This window comes from Haliotis rufescens, unplaced genomic scaffold (genome assembly GCF_023055435.1).
Source record: "Haliotis rufescens isolate VD_foot unplaced genomic scaffold, xgHalRufe1.0.p SCAF_4, whole genome shotgun sequence".
Lineage (NCBI taxonomy): Eukaryota > Metazoa > Mollusca > Gastropoda > Lepetellida > Haliotidae > Haliotis > Haliotis rufescens.
Genome location: NW_025964112.1, coordinates 44,584,974 through 44,603,934, shown reverse-complemented (window position 1 = coordinate 44,603,934; position 18,961 = coordinate 44,584,974). Strand labels below are relative to the sequence as shown.

The following is an 18,961-nucleotide window of genomic DNA, read 5'->3' as shown; positions in this document are numbered from 1 at the left end:
ATAGAAGAGGTGCAGTCAAAGACTGGGCAGTTTTAAGTTTAATTTTAAGTAACAATTCTTTTTCTGTCTTCATAATCACTACATTTATATCTTTACTTTTTACAGTGCCAGGTTGTGGAGGAAATCTGGTTGCCATGGATACCATTCAGAGTTTTGCCTCTCCTGGATTCCCCAATAGCTACACCAACAGATTGAACTGTATCTGGAGAATTACCTCCCCTGTTGGCACTCGCGTTGCTGTCAACATCACAAGCATTAATCTGGAATCTCATAGCTCATGCAACTATGACTCTGTTAAAGTATATGACAGTAAGTAGGAAATTGAAAATGATTGATAGCTTATAAATTACGCTTATTGTGTTTTGGAACCGAAATACATCGGACTCAACCCATGCTGTTTCACTCAATATCTGACCATCTCCATAGTCTGGTTGATAAAGAGTCGGCACGGAGAGCAAAAGGTTGGTGGTTCTATCCCATGGCAACTTCATACCAAGATATGTTAAAGATACTTGTTGTTACCCTACCTGGAGATAAAACAAGGAATGGTTGGCATGGAGTCAGTATGCTGTGTCTGAGTGGGGTATCCATGCTAAACTGCAGAATTGTATCTCAGTGGGCTAGCACTATAAAACCAACATATCCAGACCAGTACAAACAACCACACACATGTGCATACACATCACTATACAAGTGAAATGATGTTGAACGCAACACCTCACTCAGTAACTACAAGTTATGTTTATTTGGCTAGCGACCAGTTATCGCCGAGGACCAATTATCGACAATCTTGCTCGTTTTCATTAGGAAAGATTATCCGAAAATGATAAACAAAACTGACACTTGTTATAAAATATTAACAAACACACCATTTTAGCACCTTGCTCCAATGAAGTTTAACAAAAAAATATATAAGACGATATGAAACCGCATGGAAACGAAACTGATGTAATACGTAACGAACTACAGATAGCAAAACTGCCAAGATACCGGGATAAGAAATGATATGAACCATCCAGACTCTGTGACTTTGCTTAAACTGATGGATCGAAGCTCGTGCTTTCACTCACTAGTTTTTCTGGTCCAGACTTAATTATTCATGGCCTCTCATAATATGGCTGAAATGTTTATGACTGCTGTGTTGAAACGACTTTCATGCGCTTTGTAAAAAGTGACTGATTCTGCATCATCCTGCTCTGAAATGTGTTGTTTTCTCCAGACCCGTCTGCCAGTGGCACCCTTCTTGGAAGATTCTGTGGACGCACACCAAACTCGGATATCTTGTATTCCAGCAGCAACCGAATTACTATTCAGTTTAGGACTGACAGCTCTGTGACCAGAACGGGTTTCTCTATGACGTATCAAACAGGTGAGTACCAAACATCAGCCTAGTCGTCAAAGGCGCTGTGATTCGCTGTGCAGAGTTACGTCCCTTGGGCACGCCAAAAACCTATGATCTTGGGTTTGAATCCCGGTTAGGCCCGATTATATTTCTAGGTTTGTCAACCCCATACCCGTGCTCGTTGGTTTCACCAAGGCGGTAAATGTCTGAGACCTGCATCACTTCGGGCTTTCCTCCCACATTACGCTGACACGCCGTGATATAACTGGAATACTGTAAAAAGCGGTGTTAAACCTCACTCACTCACTCACTGCAAGTAATCTTTATGAGCTCCTCGTACTAAGGGACTGGTAATTTATTACAGGTGGAGGGTGGGAAAGAGGGATTGCCAAAATTTATCATGACTATAAGTGTGGGGGGCCATGAAAAAAAGACAGTTCTATCTTTTACAAAAACTTTGTTCAGAAATTTGAACATTATTTAGAGACTGGTCATTTATTATATGGAGGGGGTTCATAAAAAAATGTAACATAAAATGGGGGGGAGGGGGGTCGGCAAAATATAATACAGTCCTAAGTCCAATCCCCATGGTATCTCAGTGTGCTAGCACTATAACACCAGCATCAGTCCGGACTAGTACAAGCAGCCACACACTCACGCACACGCACACGCACACGCACACGCACACACATACACCCTCACTCACATACATGAACGTCTCTATATCAATTTAATAACCTTGAATGTGATGTTGACCCCCATTTCACCTCAGCTCTAAGAACACTCTCCTACCCAGAGTTCCAAGCGGGCGGCAGCCAGCCAGTATAGTACCTCTGCCCCAGGCCAGCGTCAGAGTCCATTCAAGATATTGCATATGCTTTTCATCTGTTTCATGTTTGACAAGTCTACACATTTTCATAAACAAATGTCAAAGAATGGTTACGGTTCATTAAGAAAGTATCCTTATACATGAACATCTACTTGTTTTTGCGTAGTTAACCTTTGTTTACATTGGTGGTACGGCTCCACGTGCTGTCATCGAATCCCAAAGGAGAGCTAGAGATACGGTCACTTTGATGTATAAATATATATTGTCATGCAACTCAAGCGCATTTGTTTACAAACAAGAGAAAAGTCTGGTCACGTGATATGCAAATTAGCCTGTGGCAGTGGTGTTATGCTGAGTCACCACTGCGCCGGAGTGTGCTCTATGAACTCAGGGCACTTATCCTGGCAAATACTATAAGGAGAGGACAAATTTTCTTATCGTTTTCACAAGAGTCCAAAAACCATCAGTTAAATAGTAAACATTTTTGTTTCATTAACCCAGTTCTGTCTATCCCATGTATCCATATCTGTGCAGCTTGTGGTGGCGTGTTTGTGGCAACAACAGGCATGATCCAGAGTCCCAACTTTCCCAGTCCCTACCCTGCCAACGCCAACTGCTCTTGGACAGTTTCGGTCCTCAATGGACGTACCATATCTGTCAACTTCAACCAGACGTTCAACATCCCCAGTACAGCCGCCTGTGACACTGACTATGTGATGGTAGGTCAAGTTAACACACTTCAGACCTGGTTGCCGTGTTTCTTTCCTTTAACTGTGTATTGCTCAATACACTTTTCCTTTTCCATCATCAAAACATAACAGGTCGTGTACATAGAGATTACTACACGAGTGACTGACAGAGGCCATTTATCTTACCAGTTGCTTTAAGATTTATCTAATAAGCGAAAGAGTTTTAAGATGAATTATAGATGCCAATTACAATCAAAGTCAGAAACTATGTAAACTTTCATGCATTACATTATTATGAAGGGGACCTACTGTCCTTTGAAGGCTGTGGTATTTTGTTTGAATTGTTTGACTGATCTTTGGATTTGAGATGATGACGATGATGATGATGATAAGGGTGATGATGATGATGATGATGACAATGATGATGATGATGATCATGATGATGATGATGATGATGATGGCTGTTCTGTGGTGCTCAAAACCTGCTTCTAGATAGCATGACATAATTACCAAACTTTGCAATATTACTGGCATAGTCAAAATACAATACCAGTAATTATTTTATTCATACATTAAATTGTTTTATAGCTCCTGAATGGACAATCAGCCACAGCGCCTCCTCTCGGCAACGGAACCAACCGTGGCAACCAGCTCGGCCACTACTGTGGCGCCACTCGCCCAGCAGCCCTGCAGACATCCAGCAACCGTCTTTTTGTCAACTTTGTGTCCGACAGTTCCGGTAGCGCCAATGGCTTCCGATTGATCTTTTCCGAGGTGGCCATAACCTGTGGAGGAAGCATCACCCTCACCAATGCCGTGAGGAACGGCTACATCACATCCCCCAACTACCCTGCCAGTTACCCCCACAACGTGGACTGTGCTTGGATCTTCACTGCTCCAGCAAATGAGAGGGTTATGCTACATTTCGAGGACCAGTTCAACATTGAGAATAATCCTTCGTAAGAGAACATTTATACCTGTATGACCATTCCCACAATTTAATGAGATTGCTTTTATTATTTTACTTATCCTAAATTATCATTAATTGTTTTAAAATTATAAAATCTTTGCGTGAAATTGTCAGAATTAATACTCTTCAAATAATTCAAATCTTCTTGAGGACATTCCCTCATTATTGATAGGAACAAGCATACCAAGTTTCATATTGTTTCATCCTGTAGCCCCGAAGTTATTGTTGACATATTTATTTATAATAATTAACTTTATTACGTAGTTGTGATCATGGAGGTCTGTGGATTTACAAAGTATGCACACCATTTTTTAATTGTAAATTATTAATTATCATTTGTTATCATTTTTAGGTACCCAGTATGGTGGGCGAATTCAGGTAGTTAGCTCTCAGGTAGTCGATTTCCAAAATGAGAAAATCTTTGTGTGAATATGTCAGAATTAAAACTCACTATGGGTGCAATCAGATATGCCAAGTTTCAGGTTCTTGGGCCCAGTGGTTTTGAGGGCAATCTCATTAAAATCAGATCTGAGTTCTTGCTACCGCTAAACAAAGATCTGAGGACATCCCATTACTGGTCACATCAGAACGAACTTTTGCGAACTTTGACCAACCACTAAAACGACTAACAAGAAGTCGACATCAGCCAATTAGAAAGCAGCATTGTCAAGCTTTACGGCACTCGTTTCAACCTAGCATCTTCCATTTTAGACAATGCTTGAAAAAAATGTTGACACAGTTCTCGATTACCGATTTGAAAACTGAGCAAACAAACATTCCGGAAGGTCTAATATATGGTTGCGATTGTATGGCAGTGCTTCCCACGTACTGTGCAATGCCTCCTCCGTTCAAATGTTTATCCCATGGAAGCGAGAGATAGACGATAATTTTGACGGAATCAGTCGTATGGACCGTAACTGTTGCTTGGAATACCCCGTGTTAACCATTTCGAGGTTGCATGATTAGAAAACACTTTCTGACTGTCACTTTCATGATCTGTTAAGCAACACTTTGATTGGTCGGATGAAAGGTTGTTCTGATGTGACCCGTAATGGGATGTCCTCAGATCTTTGTTAAGCGATAACGAGAACTAAGATCTGATTTTAATGAGATTGTTTTGAGGGGGAAATGTTTTAAGATGACCATGATATTCATTAGTTTTCAGGTTAGCTAAAACTTAACCTGACCCTACATCCCTTAACTTGAATTTGTCTGCAGATGTAGATATGACTACATCGAAGTTCGTGATGGTGGAGCAGTGACGTCCCCACTGTTGCAGCGAGTCTGTGGCACCACCCTCCCCAGCACCCAGGTCTCCACAGGCAATGTGATGTTTGCCCGATTCCGAACTGACAACAGTGTCACACGTGTTGGCTTCAAGGCTCGATACGAGATAGGTGAGATTGTTAAGTATGTTCAGTCTTGTGCAGAGTTGTCATCCCTTGGACACGCCAGGAACCTATGATTGTGGTTTGGGGGGTTTATGGTGTTCATGATAAAATCGAACAATTGTTTCAACCTTGGTATATTATTAAAAAATACCTTTTGACAAACAGATTTGAGTACGTTTCTTAAAATACCTTAAACTATATTTTGAAATGTTTTACTTTTATGTTTTAATATGTTTTGTAATGAGTGAGGGAGTGAGTATGGTTTTACGCCGCTTTTAGCAATATTCCAGCAATATCACGGCAAGGGACACCAGAAATGGGCTTCACCTATTGTACCCATGTTGGGAATCGAACTGGGGTCTTTGGCCTGATGAACAAACGCTTTAACCACTAGGCTACCTGACCACCCCCTTTTGTATTGAACAAGCAGTCATCTCTTGACAAACAGATTATGTGATTGTCCTAGCAGACCTTCGTATACCTTCATTTTCGTAAAGTTCATACATGTATAAGGGGGCATGGGTGGCCCAGTTGTCTAAGGCACCGCTATTTGCTGTGCAGAGTTGTGTCCCTTGGGCACGCCAGAAACCTATGATTGTGGGTTCGAATCCCGGTTCGCTCCGAATTATTTTTCTAGGTTGGTTAGCACCATACCCATGCTTGTGGGTTTCACTGAAGTGGTAAAGGTCCGAGAGATGCATCACTTCGGGCTATTCTCCAACATTAAGCTGACATGCCGTGATATAACTGGAATACTGTTCAAAGCGGTGTTAAACCCAACTCGCTCACTCACTCACTCACTCATACATGTATAAGGTTCATATGTGCTGCTTTTTTATACTTGTATACTTACATGCTTCAAATATTTTGTTCCTAAGCAACTTGTGGTGGCAGGATCAATGGCGCCAATGGAACCATCACTAGCCCGAACTATCCCCAGAATTATGACGCAAATCTGGATTGTGAATGGTACATCTTTGCACCAGATGGCCACTACATGACCTTCACCTTTACATCCTTTAACCTTCAAAGTTCAACCAACTGTGCTTCAGACTCTCTGGTGATCAGAGAAGTCAATGAAACTGGTTTGTTTGTGTTGACCTTTTTTAGAAAGTGTATATGGCATGGGGAGGAGATGTGAATGTGCCCAAACATATATGAATGTGCTGATTAACATGTGAATGTGTCCAAACTTATGTGAATGTGCTGATAAACATGCAAATGTGCCCAAACTTATGTGAATGTGCCCAGCCATATGTGAATATGGTGATTAACATGTGAATGTGTCCAAACAAATGTTAGTGTGCTGATGAATATGTGAATGTGCCCAAACTTATGTGAATGTGCTGATAAACATGCAAATGTGCCCAAACTTATGTGAATGTGCCCAAACTTATGTGAATGTTATAATAAACATGTGAATGTGCCCAGACATATGTGAATGCGCTAATAAACATGTGAATGCGCCCAGACATATGTGAATGTTGTGATAAACATGTGAATGTGCCCAAACTTATGTGAATGTTATGATAAACATGCGAATGTGCCCAGACACATGTGAATGTTATGATAAACATGTGAATGTGCCCAGACATTAGTGAATGTGCTGATAAACATGTGAATGTTGTGATAAACATGTGAATGTGCCCAAACTTATGTGAATGTTATGATAAACATGCGAATGTGCCCAGACTTATGTGAATGTTATGATAAACATGTGAATGTTGTGATAAACATGTGAATGTGCCCAAACTTATGTGAATGTTGTGATAAACATGTGAATGTGCCCAGACATATGTGAATGTTATGATAAACATGCGAATGTGCCCAGACACATGTGAATGTTATGATAAACATGTGAATGTGCCCAGACATATGTGAATGTTATGATAAACATGCAAATGTGCCCAGACTTATGTGAATGTTATGATAAACATGCGAATGTGCCCAGACTTATGTGAATGTTATGATAAACATGTGAATGTGCCCAGACATATGTGAATGTTATGATAAACATGTGAATGTGCCCAGACATATGTGAATGTTATGATAAACATGTGAATGTGCCCAGACATATGTGAATGTGCCCAGACATATGTGAATGTTGTGATCAACATGTGAATGTGCCCAGACATATGTGAATGTTATGATAAACATGTGAATGTGCCCAGACATATGTGAATGTTATGATAAACATGTGAATGTTGTGATAAACATGTGAATGTGCCCAAACTTATGTGAATGTTATGATAAACATGCGAATGTGCCCAGACACATGTGAATGTTATGATAAACATGTGAATGTGCCCAGACATATGTGAATGTTATGATAAACATGCGAATGTGCCCAGACTTATGTGAATGTTATGATAAACATGCGAATGTGCCCAGACTTATGTGAATGTTATGATAAACATGTGAATGTGCCCAGACATATGTGAATGTTATGATAAACATGTGAATGTGCCCAGACATATGTGAATGTTATGATAAACATGCGAATGTGCCCAGACTTATGTGAATGTTATGATAAACATGCGAATGTGCCCAGACTTATGTGAATGTTATGATAAACATGTGAATGTGCCCAGACATATGTGAATGTTATGATAAACATGTGAATGTGCCCAGACTTATGTGAATGTGCTGATAAACATGTGAATGTGCCCAGACATATGTGAATGTTATGATAAACATGTGAATGTGCCCAGACTTATGTGAATGTTATGATAAACATGTGAATGTGCCCAGACATATGTGAATGTTATGATAAACATGTGAATGTTGTGATAAACATGTGAATGTGCCCAAACTTATGTGAATGTTATGATAAACATGCGAATGTGCCCAGACATATGTGAATGTTATGATCAACATGTGAATGTGCCCAGACTTATGTGAATGTTATGATAAACATGTGAATGTGCCCAGACATATGTGAATGTTATGATAAACATGTGAATGTGCCCAGACATATGTGAATGTGCCCAGACATATGTGAATGTTGTGATCAACATGTGAATGTGCCCAGACATATGTGAATGTGCCCAGACATATGTGAATGTTGTGATCAACATGTGAATGTGCCCAGACTTATGTGAATGTTATGATAAACATGTGAATGTGCCCAGACTTATGTGAATGTTATGATAAACATGTGAATGTGCCCAGACATATGTGAATGTGCCCAGACATATGTGAATGTTGTGATAAACATGTGAATGTTGTGATAAACATGTGAATGTGCCCAAACTTATGTGAATGTTATGATAAACATGCGAATGTGCCCAGACATATGTGAATGTTGTGATCAACATGTGAATGTGCCCAGACACATGTGAATGTTGTGATAAACATGTGAATGTTATGATAAACATGTGAATGTGCCCAGACATATGTGAATGTTATGATAAACATGTGAATGTTGTGATAAACATGTGAATGTGCCCAAACTTATGTGAATGTTATGATAAACATGCGAATGTGCCCAGACATATGTGAATGTTGTGATCAACATGTGAATGTGCCCAGACACATGTGAATGTTATGATAAACATGTGAATGTTGTGATAAACATGTGAATGTTGTGATAAACATGTGAATGTTGTGATAAACATGTGAATGTGCCCAAACTTATGTGAATGTGCTGATCAACATGTGAATGATCCCAGACATATGTGAATGTTGTGATAAACGCGTGAATGTGCCTACCAGGCTGTAAATGGGGGAAATATGCATTTGGCATAAAGTGCTAAAAAATATTATAGTCTTGGTTCTCAGGCACCGTCCACATCATCATAAAGTTCGTCGCACATTTTGTTTCCATTTCAATTAAAAAATAAAATTAAAAAATCCTTGAATATTCCAAGTCCAATGGTAGTCAAATACTGTATTCAAGTATTTTACTCATCAAGGAATTCATTTATGTAGGGAGGCCCTTTGCCAGGTTGATTGTACAATACTGTTTATTTGTTTACACAACTGTTTATTTGGTTACATACTAGTTTGAACAACAACAACAAAAAACACCACCTGCCCCATTATATTTTCAAAAGTTATTGCCTGAGAACCAATTCTTTTATTTTTTTCAAGCCTAATATAACTGATCCAGTATGTTCTTCATAGGGTGAAATTTCTTCCACAGGAAATGTACTGTTCAACAACTGTGGCTCAAGGACTGTTTCACCCATTGACACATCAGACAGCTTTGCCTATGTCCGGTTCAAGACTGACTCCACCATTGCTGCCCAAGGCTTCAGTATATTCTTCCAGGCCAGTGTAGAAGGTTTGTTTGTTTGTTTGTGCAACTGGGATACGATGGCCCACCATCAACCAAGTCTCCAAGTCTGACAACCTGATCTATGGTTTTTCCTCTCACGACTAGCATAGGCTGCAGAGATGACAGGGTTTTAAGGAAACTGGTCATTTGTGTCTGGGGTCTGGGGGTGTTCAGATACTTTTAATGTGCTAATGTACTGAAAATAGTGCTTGTCATACTTTTTATTATCCTCATGTTCTTGACTCCTTTTCATTACCTACCCTGAAAAGACCAAATTTAAAAAAAATTCATGACCCTCCCCAAATATGTGTACTATTTTTATAGCCCTCCCCTGATTCCCTCTGAACCCCCTCCCCTGATTCCCTCTGAACCCATTCCCATGACTCCCTCTGACCACCCTCCCCTGATTCACTCTGAACCCCCTCCCCTGATTCCCTCTGAACCCTCTCCCCTGATTCCCTCTGACCACCCTCCCCTGATTCACTCTGAACCCCCTCCCCTGACTCCCTCTGAACCCCACCCCTGATTCCCTCTGACCCCCCTCCCCTGATTCCCTCTGACCACCCTCCCCTGATTCCCTCTGACCACCCTCCCCTGATTCCCTCTGACCACCCTCCCCTGATTCCCTCTGACCACCAATTGTATGAATGGCAGTTGTACCAGTAGAGCAGGACATGCGTATACTTTTCGTAAACACCAGGTGTCATCACTGATTTTCACCAATGGAATCTATTAAAGGAAGTAATCAAGACTGAATATTCTCTGGGGTTGACATTTAGACTTCACATTGATTTACTGTTTCTATTTACAGTTTGTGGCGGTGACCTCGTTACACCATCAGGTGTAATAACGTCACCTAACTACCCAGGACTGTATGCTCATAATCGCGTTTGTGAGTGGAGAATACAGGTACCGGCAGGCCGAAAGGTGACCTTGACCTTCACAGATTTCCGACTTGAAGCCTCAAGAACATGTAGCTGGGATTACATTGAGGTGACTTTTATCCTACCCATCTCAAATACAAACATACCGTATTCACCATATTAAGCACCTGCTCTTAATTGTTCCCCCTGACTAAATAAGTAATTTTGATAATCGCCCCATGCTAAGACCGATAATTCATATTTTCTTGTGTACATAACAAAAAAAGTTGCTGTGCAAAAAAGAAAAATACTTGTATCTAACTTAGTTATACCTATCATGTCCTCATTCCCAACTTGACTATTTCTCAGACGACTTGGCCACCCCTGCCCCCCCTTTGCTAGTATTATACATATGATTCTATCAGAAATGTATGGATATTTTTTTTAAAAATTGAGAACAGGTATGCCTTGGAATGAAGCACATATTGCTTATTTTGACGTCCATACAGATAATTAATTGAAAATATTTCTCTCAAGGCTTACAATGGTATCCTATCCAACTCTCCGAGAATCGGTCGTTACTGTGGTGACACCCAACCTGGCATTATCGAGTCGTCAGGAAATTACATGCGTATCAAGTTCCGAACTGATGGATCGGTCACTAATGGCGGCTTCAGGGCATCCTACACTTCAAACACTGAAGCAGGTAACACAATGTTTCATTTATTTATTTCTCAGTGTGTAAACCCCACATATATGCTACTCAAAAGAAGTAAAGGGACACACAATCGTTTCATATGACTATAGTTAATCTATGATGCAAAACAAATTAAATCTTTCAGCTTTTGGCATCATATCATTTAGATTTAGATTAACTACCAATAATATTACACTTACCAATATTAACTTGACCAAAAGAAATCTTTTTTATTTTGGAGCTTGGACAAGACACTAAGGTCGTAGACTGATAATTTTGTTTGTTTGTTTGCTGGTTTGTTTGTTGTTTAACGTCCAGTTCTATGATGGCGTAAATAATCGAGTCTGCACTAGACAATCCAGTGATTGATATCATGAACAACAATCCACACAATTGGGATATGATGGCATTGATCAATCAAGTCGGCGAGCCTGACCACCCAATCCCGTTAATCCCCTCTTAGTCACCTCTTACGACAAGCACGGGTTTCTGAAGACCTATTCCAACTCTGACCTTCACAGCTAGGTTGTTTGCACAAAAGAGACCTAGCGGTTAAAGCGTTTGCTGGGTTTGCTGGGTTACCTTGGTTTGATTCCCAACATGGTAGCAACATGTGACTCATATTATTGTGATAATGCTTGAACCTTTGCTACAAGCACCTTGTTATTGTACTCCCTCATTCACACGTAGATTGTGGTGGCATCATCAACGGGGCCGGCAACATCACCTCACCTGGCTACTTTGAGAACGGCAATTACACCAACAACCTGGAGTGTCTGTGGACCGTCAACAATCCAGTGAATGTGAACTCTTCCATCAAGGTGATCGTCAGGGACTTGGAACTGGAACAGCATGTGCAGTGCCGATTTGACTTCATCAACATCAGAGAAGGTACACGGAGACTTGGTGCAGCATTTGTAGTCATCATGCTCCTCAACACTTCCTCAACCTCCTCCTTGTTACACTTCCTCAACCTCCTCGGTACACTTCCTCAATCTCCTCCTTGTTACACTTCCTCAACCTCCTCCTCATTACACTTCCTCAACTTCCTCGTTACACTTCCTCAACCTCCTCCTTGTTACACTTCCTCAACCTCCTCCTTGTTACACTTCCTCAACCTCCTCCTTGTTACACTTCCTCAACCTCCTCCTTGTTACACTTCCTCAACCTCCTCCTCATTACACTTCCTCAACCTCCTCCTTGTTACACTTCCTCAACCTCCTCCTCGTTACACTTCCTCAACCTCCTCCTTGTTACACTTCCTCAACCTCCTCCTTGTTACACTTCCTCAACCTCCTCCTCGTTACACTTCCTCAACCTCCTCCTTGTTACACTTCCTCAACCTCCTCCTCGTTACACTTCCTCAACCTCCTCCTTGTTACACTTCCTCAACCTCCTCCTTGTTACACTTCCTCAATCTCCTCCTTGTTACACTTCCTCAATCTCCTTGTAACACTTCCTCAATCTCCTCATTACACTTCCTCAACCTCCTCCTCGTTACACTTCCTCAACCTCCTCCTCATTACACTTCCTCAACCTCCTCCTCATTACACTTCCTCAACCTCCTCCTCATTACACTTCCTCAACCTCCTCCTCATTACACTTCCTCAACTTCCTCCTTGTTACACTTCCTCAACCTCCTCCTTGTTACACTTCCTCAATCTCCTCCTTGTTACACTTCCTCAATCTCCTTGTAACACTTCCTCAATCTCCTCGTTACACTTCCTCAACCTCCTCCTCGTTACACTTCCTCAACCTCCTCCTCATTACACTTCCTCAACCTCCTCCTTGTTACGCTTCCTCAACCTCCTCCTTGTTACACTTCCTCAATCTCCTCGTTACACTTCCTCAATCTCCTCCTTTTAACATGACATAGGTAGTACCATTGTTGAATAATTGCAAAAAATCTTTCCAGACTGCCGGACAGGCAACTCTCAAGTGTTACCGACCCAGTCAGAAAGTTTTATAATTTGAATGGACCAACTATTTGCAAGTGATAACAAAATCAGTCAGCATATTGGTTTAATATCAACATACGATTTCGGTATAATGTTTTATCCTTAACATCATCATGTCAGTTGTAATGAGTTGTAAACCAACTTTTATTCATATCTTTGACATATGGTTTAAAAAGTCAACACTTCCATCAGGCATGCGTTTTCAAAAGATTAACTGCCCAAGACAAAACCAGCCTGTATCAAGACATTCGGGCTGGTGATATCGTTGTATCCTGTTCATGTTGAGCTAAATGTCTACAAAATAATACCATCTTTCTTCCAGGAACTGGTCAAAACGCTCCGCTCCTGACACAGTTCTGTGGCAACAACACAATTCCAAGACCCTTTGTCTCTCCAGTGCCCTCCTTATGGTTGAGATTCAAGACTGACTATTCCATTGTAGGACGAGGCTTTTGGCTGGATCTTGAAACAACATGTGAGTCAATATGAATCAACCCATTTAAGCTCACATATAGGTTTTATATTTTATTCATGTTTATTTCAAACAGAGATCTGTCTCAGGCAGTTGAAAAATTTGTTTATATGACTACATGTGATTTCTGGAATGGATAACGGAAAACACAAATATTTTCATTGCTTTCAGCATGCGGAGGTGTTCTGACGCAGCGCTCTGGTACAATCACCAGTCCCAACTATCCAGCTACGTATAACCATGGCGACGCCTGTGCCTGGCAGATCCTGGCTCCAGAAGGCACCAGAATAAGGGTAATACCCACTACGGAGAAATCTTCTGAATTATGATTTGTGAGCTTAGTGTACCATGTAGGTGATGAAAATAGTGGGTGAGATATTTACGAGATATAAATTGTCAACCGATCTTGAGGGGTATATGGTATTGTTTTGTCCTGACCTTCATTCATATAAACCATAAATATATGTTCTACGTTTGTCAGCACCATACTGGTGCTTGTGGGTTTCACAACAGTGGAAACACCCGAGGCCCGCATCACTTTAGGCTTTCCTCACACTTTAAGTTGACACTGTGATTTACTTTCTTTGTTTGTTTGTTGTTTAACACCTCACTCAGCAATATTCCAGCTGTATGATGGCGGTCTGTAAATAATCAAGTCTGGACCAGACAATCAAGTAATTGACATCATGAGCATTGATCCATGCAATTGGGATAAGATGACATGCATCAACAAAGTCAGCGAGTCTGATCACCTGATCCCGTTAGCCTCTTACTGCAAGCAGAGTCGCTTTTTATGGCAAGCATGGGTTGCTGAAGACCTATTCTAACCCAGATCTTCACGGGTTACTGTTATATAAGTGGAAAATTGTTTAAACTCAGCTCCCTCTGTCACTCAACACTCATTTGGTCATATGTTTTCAACACAGTTTTACTGAATGTGAATTGAAATTTAAACACAAAATTCACCCCTTCTTTTCAAGAGAGCTGTATCCACGCTTGTTCCATGTTACAGCATGGGGGAAAAAAAAGTCTTCATGATTGCCCATGTGTTGTTCTCAGGTCCGCTTCGTGTCAGTGAACCTCGAAAGTTCCCCAACTTGTCAGTATGACTACCTTCAAGTTTTCAATGGCGGCTACGGCGACTCGCCACTGATTGGCACCTACTGCACCAGTACACCTCCTGACTTCCTGTCCCAGAGCAACTCGGTCCGACTCGTCTTCCTGACTGATGCTGCTGTTGGAGGAGGTGGATTTAAAGTGACGTATAGTTTTGAAACAAACGGTAAGAATCTCCACCTTAACAATTGCCATGCTTTAATGATAGATACTCTCCATCTCTATCTCTGGCTGGTGATGTATTATAGGTGCGTGCATGCGTACGAACATAAAAATGTTACATATAAAGGGTGTGTGTGTGTTTCAGCTGTATGATACGTACAGTCCTAAAGCCAGTCTCCCTGCCCCATACTCATCCCTAATAAATGACCAGTCCCTGACTTCCCACAGAATTTCTGTCGCTTGTGAAAGTAATTTGATTGGACATCTATGTTTAGTGTTGTGCCATTGAAATAGGACACAAAATAAATCTATGGTATTTGTACAGTTTTTTATATTATTATTACTTCATAAAAAATGACAGGAATGACAAACTGCCGGGTAGAAGAAAGCCTACAACCAAACAAGAAACGATTATTCAGTAGTGATGTATTGGATGGGGTATAATAGTTGTGCCTTGCATTTTAGTTTTGCCGTGTTTTAGTGACTGTTCCCAGCCTGATGGGGGGCACGGGTGGCCCAGTCATCTAAGGCGCCGCAATTCGTTGTGCAGAGTTGCGTCCCTTGGACACACCAGAAACCTATGATTGTGGGTTCGAATCCCGGTTAGGGCCCGATTATGTTTCTAGGTTTGTCAGCACCATGCCCATGCTCGTGGGTTTCACTGAAGTGGTAAATGTCCAAGACCTGCATCACTTCAGGCTTTCCTCCCACAATAAGCTGACAAGCCGTGACAAACTCACTCACTCACTCACTCACTCTCAGCCTGATCACTTTTTCGTAACGTTTGTAAATATTTTGTCAAATCCAAGGGTATATTCTTTTGCAGGCAGTTTACTAGAATGAATAATATGTATATTGATATGCTAGATACACGAGGATTAACCTCGGCCTGTATTCATTGGTATAAGATTCTCAATATGGGCAAAGAAATGGTTTTGTTTCAAATACACTTCCTAGCTTGAACACCTGAAAATAATCCTTGTCAGTGAACCATTTCTTTTTTCAGCCAGTATATTAGTCTTAAAATGACCGCTCTCTTGACCCTCTTTATTTTCAGGATGTGGAGGTCTGTTCCATAGCAACCAAGGGACTTTGATGAGTCCGAACTACCCTAATGCATACCCACACAATACACAGTGCGAGTGGGACATTAATGTGGACAGTGGGTACACTGTTCAGATGACCTTCCAGTCCTTTGACCTTGAGGCTGGAACCAGATGTCCATATGACTATGTCCAGGTGAGTTGTTGCCAGATGACCTTGAATACAAGGTCATGAAGCACCAGTAGGAAGATGAGCTGCAAATTGTTTGTGCGTTCCATTGGTAAAATTTGAGTGACTAGAGTCAAATGATGTCACAACATTTCGGGCAAGCAGGGTTAACTAGATTTAACCTGAGTTAACCAGAGTTAACAAGGGGACGTTAGGGCAGTACCCAACATACAATGCATGAAACACAGCTTTGGTTATAGTAATGGCTGCCAGGAGCATGAGAAGAAGGAGAAACACTACAGCCAACTGTGAGAGGTTAACAAGTGCTTCATTGCTCGACAAATTGTCATTGTATCTTTTCTATGTAGTGCATGTAAAATGACAAGAAAATTTGAAATAACATGTAGAAAACCATGCTGTTTGTACTTATGCTAATTTTATAATGCTAACCCACTGAGATACCATGCTGCAGTTTAACACAGTGTATTGACTCCGAGGCAACCAGTCCTTGTTTTAGCCCCTTATTGTCGAGCGCCAGGCAGGGTAACAACAAGTTCCATCTTGTGACGTGTTTTTGGGATCGAACCCCCAACCATCCGCTTTCTGGTTGGGCGCTCTACTTCTAGACTTCAGAGGTGGTTCAATCAATAAACGAAACTAATTAGCTTTAACGATGACGTCACTTGGAGGCTCCTAACCAGAGTTCGACACCCCAGTTGTTCAGTATGTGTGGGCAACTTGGGTCAACTAAAGCATGACTTAAATCAGTTAACATGAGTGAGTGAGTGAGTGAGTATGGTTTTCTCAATATTCCAGCAATGTGACAGCAGGGGACACCAGAAATGGGCTTCACATATTGTACCCATGTTGGGAATCGAACCCCGGTTCTTCGGCATGATGAGTGAACGCTTTAACCACTAGGCTACCCCACCGCCCCTCAGTTAACGGGTGATCACATGGGTCAATCAAGGTTAACGTGGGTTGGGTTGTCCAGAATTTTTTAGTCAAACACAGACAGTAGTAAGAGCAAGTAGTTGAAATGATGTACTCCCGACTCAGTAGTGAGGTGATACAGTATATTTTATAACTTATCCTATCTCACACTATGCATTTCTCCTTCTTTCGGGGTGGGCACGGTCGGCCCAGTCATATAAGGCGCTGCGATTCGCTGCGCAGAGTTGCATCTCTTGGGCATGACAGAAACCTATGATTGTGGGTTCGAATCCCGGTTCGCCCAGATTATGTTTCTAGGTTTGTCAGCACCATAGCCGTGCTCGTGGGTTTTACCGAAGTGGTAAATGTCTGAGACCTGTATCACTTCACGCTTTCCCCCCACATTAAGATGACACTGGAATACTGTTAAAAGCGGCGTTAAACCCAGCTCACTCACTCACTTCTTCTTTTGGTCTTATTGTGAAAATGCCCTAGAAGAAAGTTTCCAGCTTAAAAAAACATTACACCTGAACACATCCCAGCATCGCCATGGTCACTACCCCAACAAATTGGTCACACACACATAGTCCCGTGGATATCAACTAAGCCAAACTGACCCCCTGACACAACATAACACATGATACTCTTTCTTATCACTAATGTTTGGGAACGTGTTTTGAATGCATAGTGTGAGATAGGATAAGTTTATTTAAGAATTGACTTTCACTTTGTGCGAGTTCTTTGGAGTATGAACCTTCATAGAGTGAGGGCCAAACTGTATGAACGTACAATGTTGCATGGCCCTCACATGCTTAACAGGAACAACTTTTGTAGTTTCTGTAAACAATGTACTCGAATAATATCCTCATTAGATGGGAAGGGTCTGTTAAGAACTACCTCAGTAAGTCAGTCACAATAACAGCGCGTCGTGATACATTTACATAAAGTCCAGAACGTCAAAATGGTCGACACGATAAAGATGACGGGAGAGATTTCCGAAGTTTTTGATGAACCTGTGGCTATTACAAGTGTTAGTCATCACTGGTCAATTGGCCCGTCACTGAAAGGTGATTGTAGAGATATGTCAAACAGATGCTAAGGAACATTCACATATTGCTGTAGACTGTCACTGTAGTCTAGACATGGATCGAGTCGATACCAAGGTAGTTTGAATGTGCTTTTCTTCCTTTTGTTCTTTAAGAAGGGTTGTAGCAAGGATATCCTTGAATGGACATGCAAACAAACTCGCTGACTTATCCCAATGTATGCTAAAATGCTAAGTTCAAGATTAAGGGGTCTTAATGATGAGAAACAATGCTTCTGTATTTATTCATGCTCGGGAATTCCCAGGGGTTCCCCCGAGAATGTAGTCCGTCCGTGTTGGTGTCATATTTCAAGGACACGGTCTTGTGAAAAACATATGAAGGTCAAATTGTGTCTTTCATACACTTATGAATGTCAATATCGCGGTCATGTGACCGACCTCTCGTCCAATGAAAAAAGCTGTATATCATGTAAACTTCAAATTACAAATTATAAAAATATTATTCATTTTAAAATTTTCAATTTTCTGTGTCTGTAATGAAGGGTTGCATTATTTATTCTTCATCTGTATTGGAGTAATGTTGTGATTTGTGAGGAGTGATTTATCATGTGTTTCTGTTCAGATGAGCGATGTTCTGACCAATGGGACACTAATTTCTGGTCAGCGTTGGTGTAGCACTATAGTGCCGGACCCATTTACTTCAATGACCAACCGTATGAAGGTCAAGTTTAGGTCAGACTTCAGTGCCAGAGGAGATGGATTTGCAGCCAACTGGACAACATGTGAGTTGGAGCAGATGGAATAACAATTACCCTTATTTTCAACACCTTCAAATATACAAGTATATGGTTAATGTAAATGTCAATTATTATAGAGGGAGATTGGTCAAGGACTGTTTAATATTCTGCTGACAATCCCCCACCATTTCATGTCACAGTTTTTCATCTCAAACCCGTCCCCCCATCTGACCCCTCCTGTGATAAATGCCCAGTCCCTAATATAA

The 18,961-nt window shown here is 41.1% G+C and overlaps 1 protein-coding gene across 2 annotated transcripts in view; it reads left to right on the top strand.

Moving 5' to 3' along the window:
• Window positions 1-18,961, top strand: part of LOC124152378 (cubilin-like) — a 90,764-nt gene that overhangs the window by 54,383 nt on the left and 17,420 nt on the right. For both annotated transcript variants that reach the window (XM_048381943.1, XM_048381944.1), the window contains exons 42-56: window positions 106-309; window positions 1,220-1,369; window positions 2,706-2,890; window positions 3,449-3,819; window positions 5,049-5,227; window positions 6,100-6,306; window positions 9,366-9,506; window positions 10,312-10,493; window positions 10,901-11,069; window positions 11,751-11,951; window positions 13,341-13,493; window positions 13,662-13,783; window positions 14,550-14,772; window positions 15,826-16,007; window positions 18,581-18,740. In XM_048381943.1, the coding sequence (XP_048237900.1) occupies window positions 106-309; window positions 1,220-1,369; window positions 2,706-2,890; window positions 3,449-3,819; window positions 5,049-5,227; window positions 6,100-6,306; window positions 9,366-9,506; window positions 10,312-10,493; window positions 10,901-11,069; window positions 11,751-11,951; window positions 13,341-13,493; window positions 13,662-13,783; window positions 14,550-14,772; window positions 15,826-16,007; window positions 18,581-18,740 (2,829 nt within the window). The remainder of the gene's footprint in view (window positions 1-105; window positions 310-1,219; window positions 1,370-2,705; window positions 2,891-3,448; window positions 3,820-5,048; window positions 5,228-6,099; window positions 6,307-9,365; window positions 9,507-10,311; window positions 10,494-10,900; window positions 11,070-11,750; window positions 11,952-13,340; window positions 13,494-13,661; window positions 13,784-14,549; window positions 14,773-15,825; window positions 16,008-18,580; window positions 18,741-18,961) is intronic.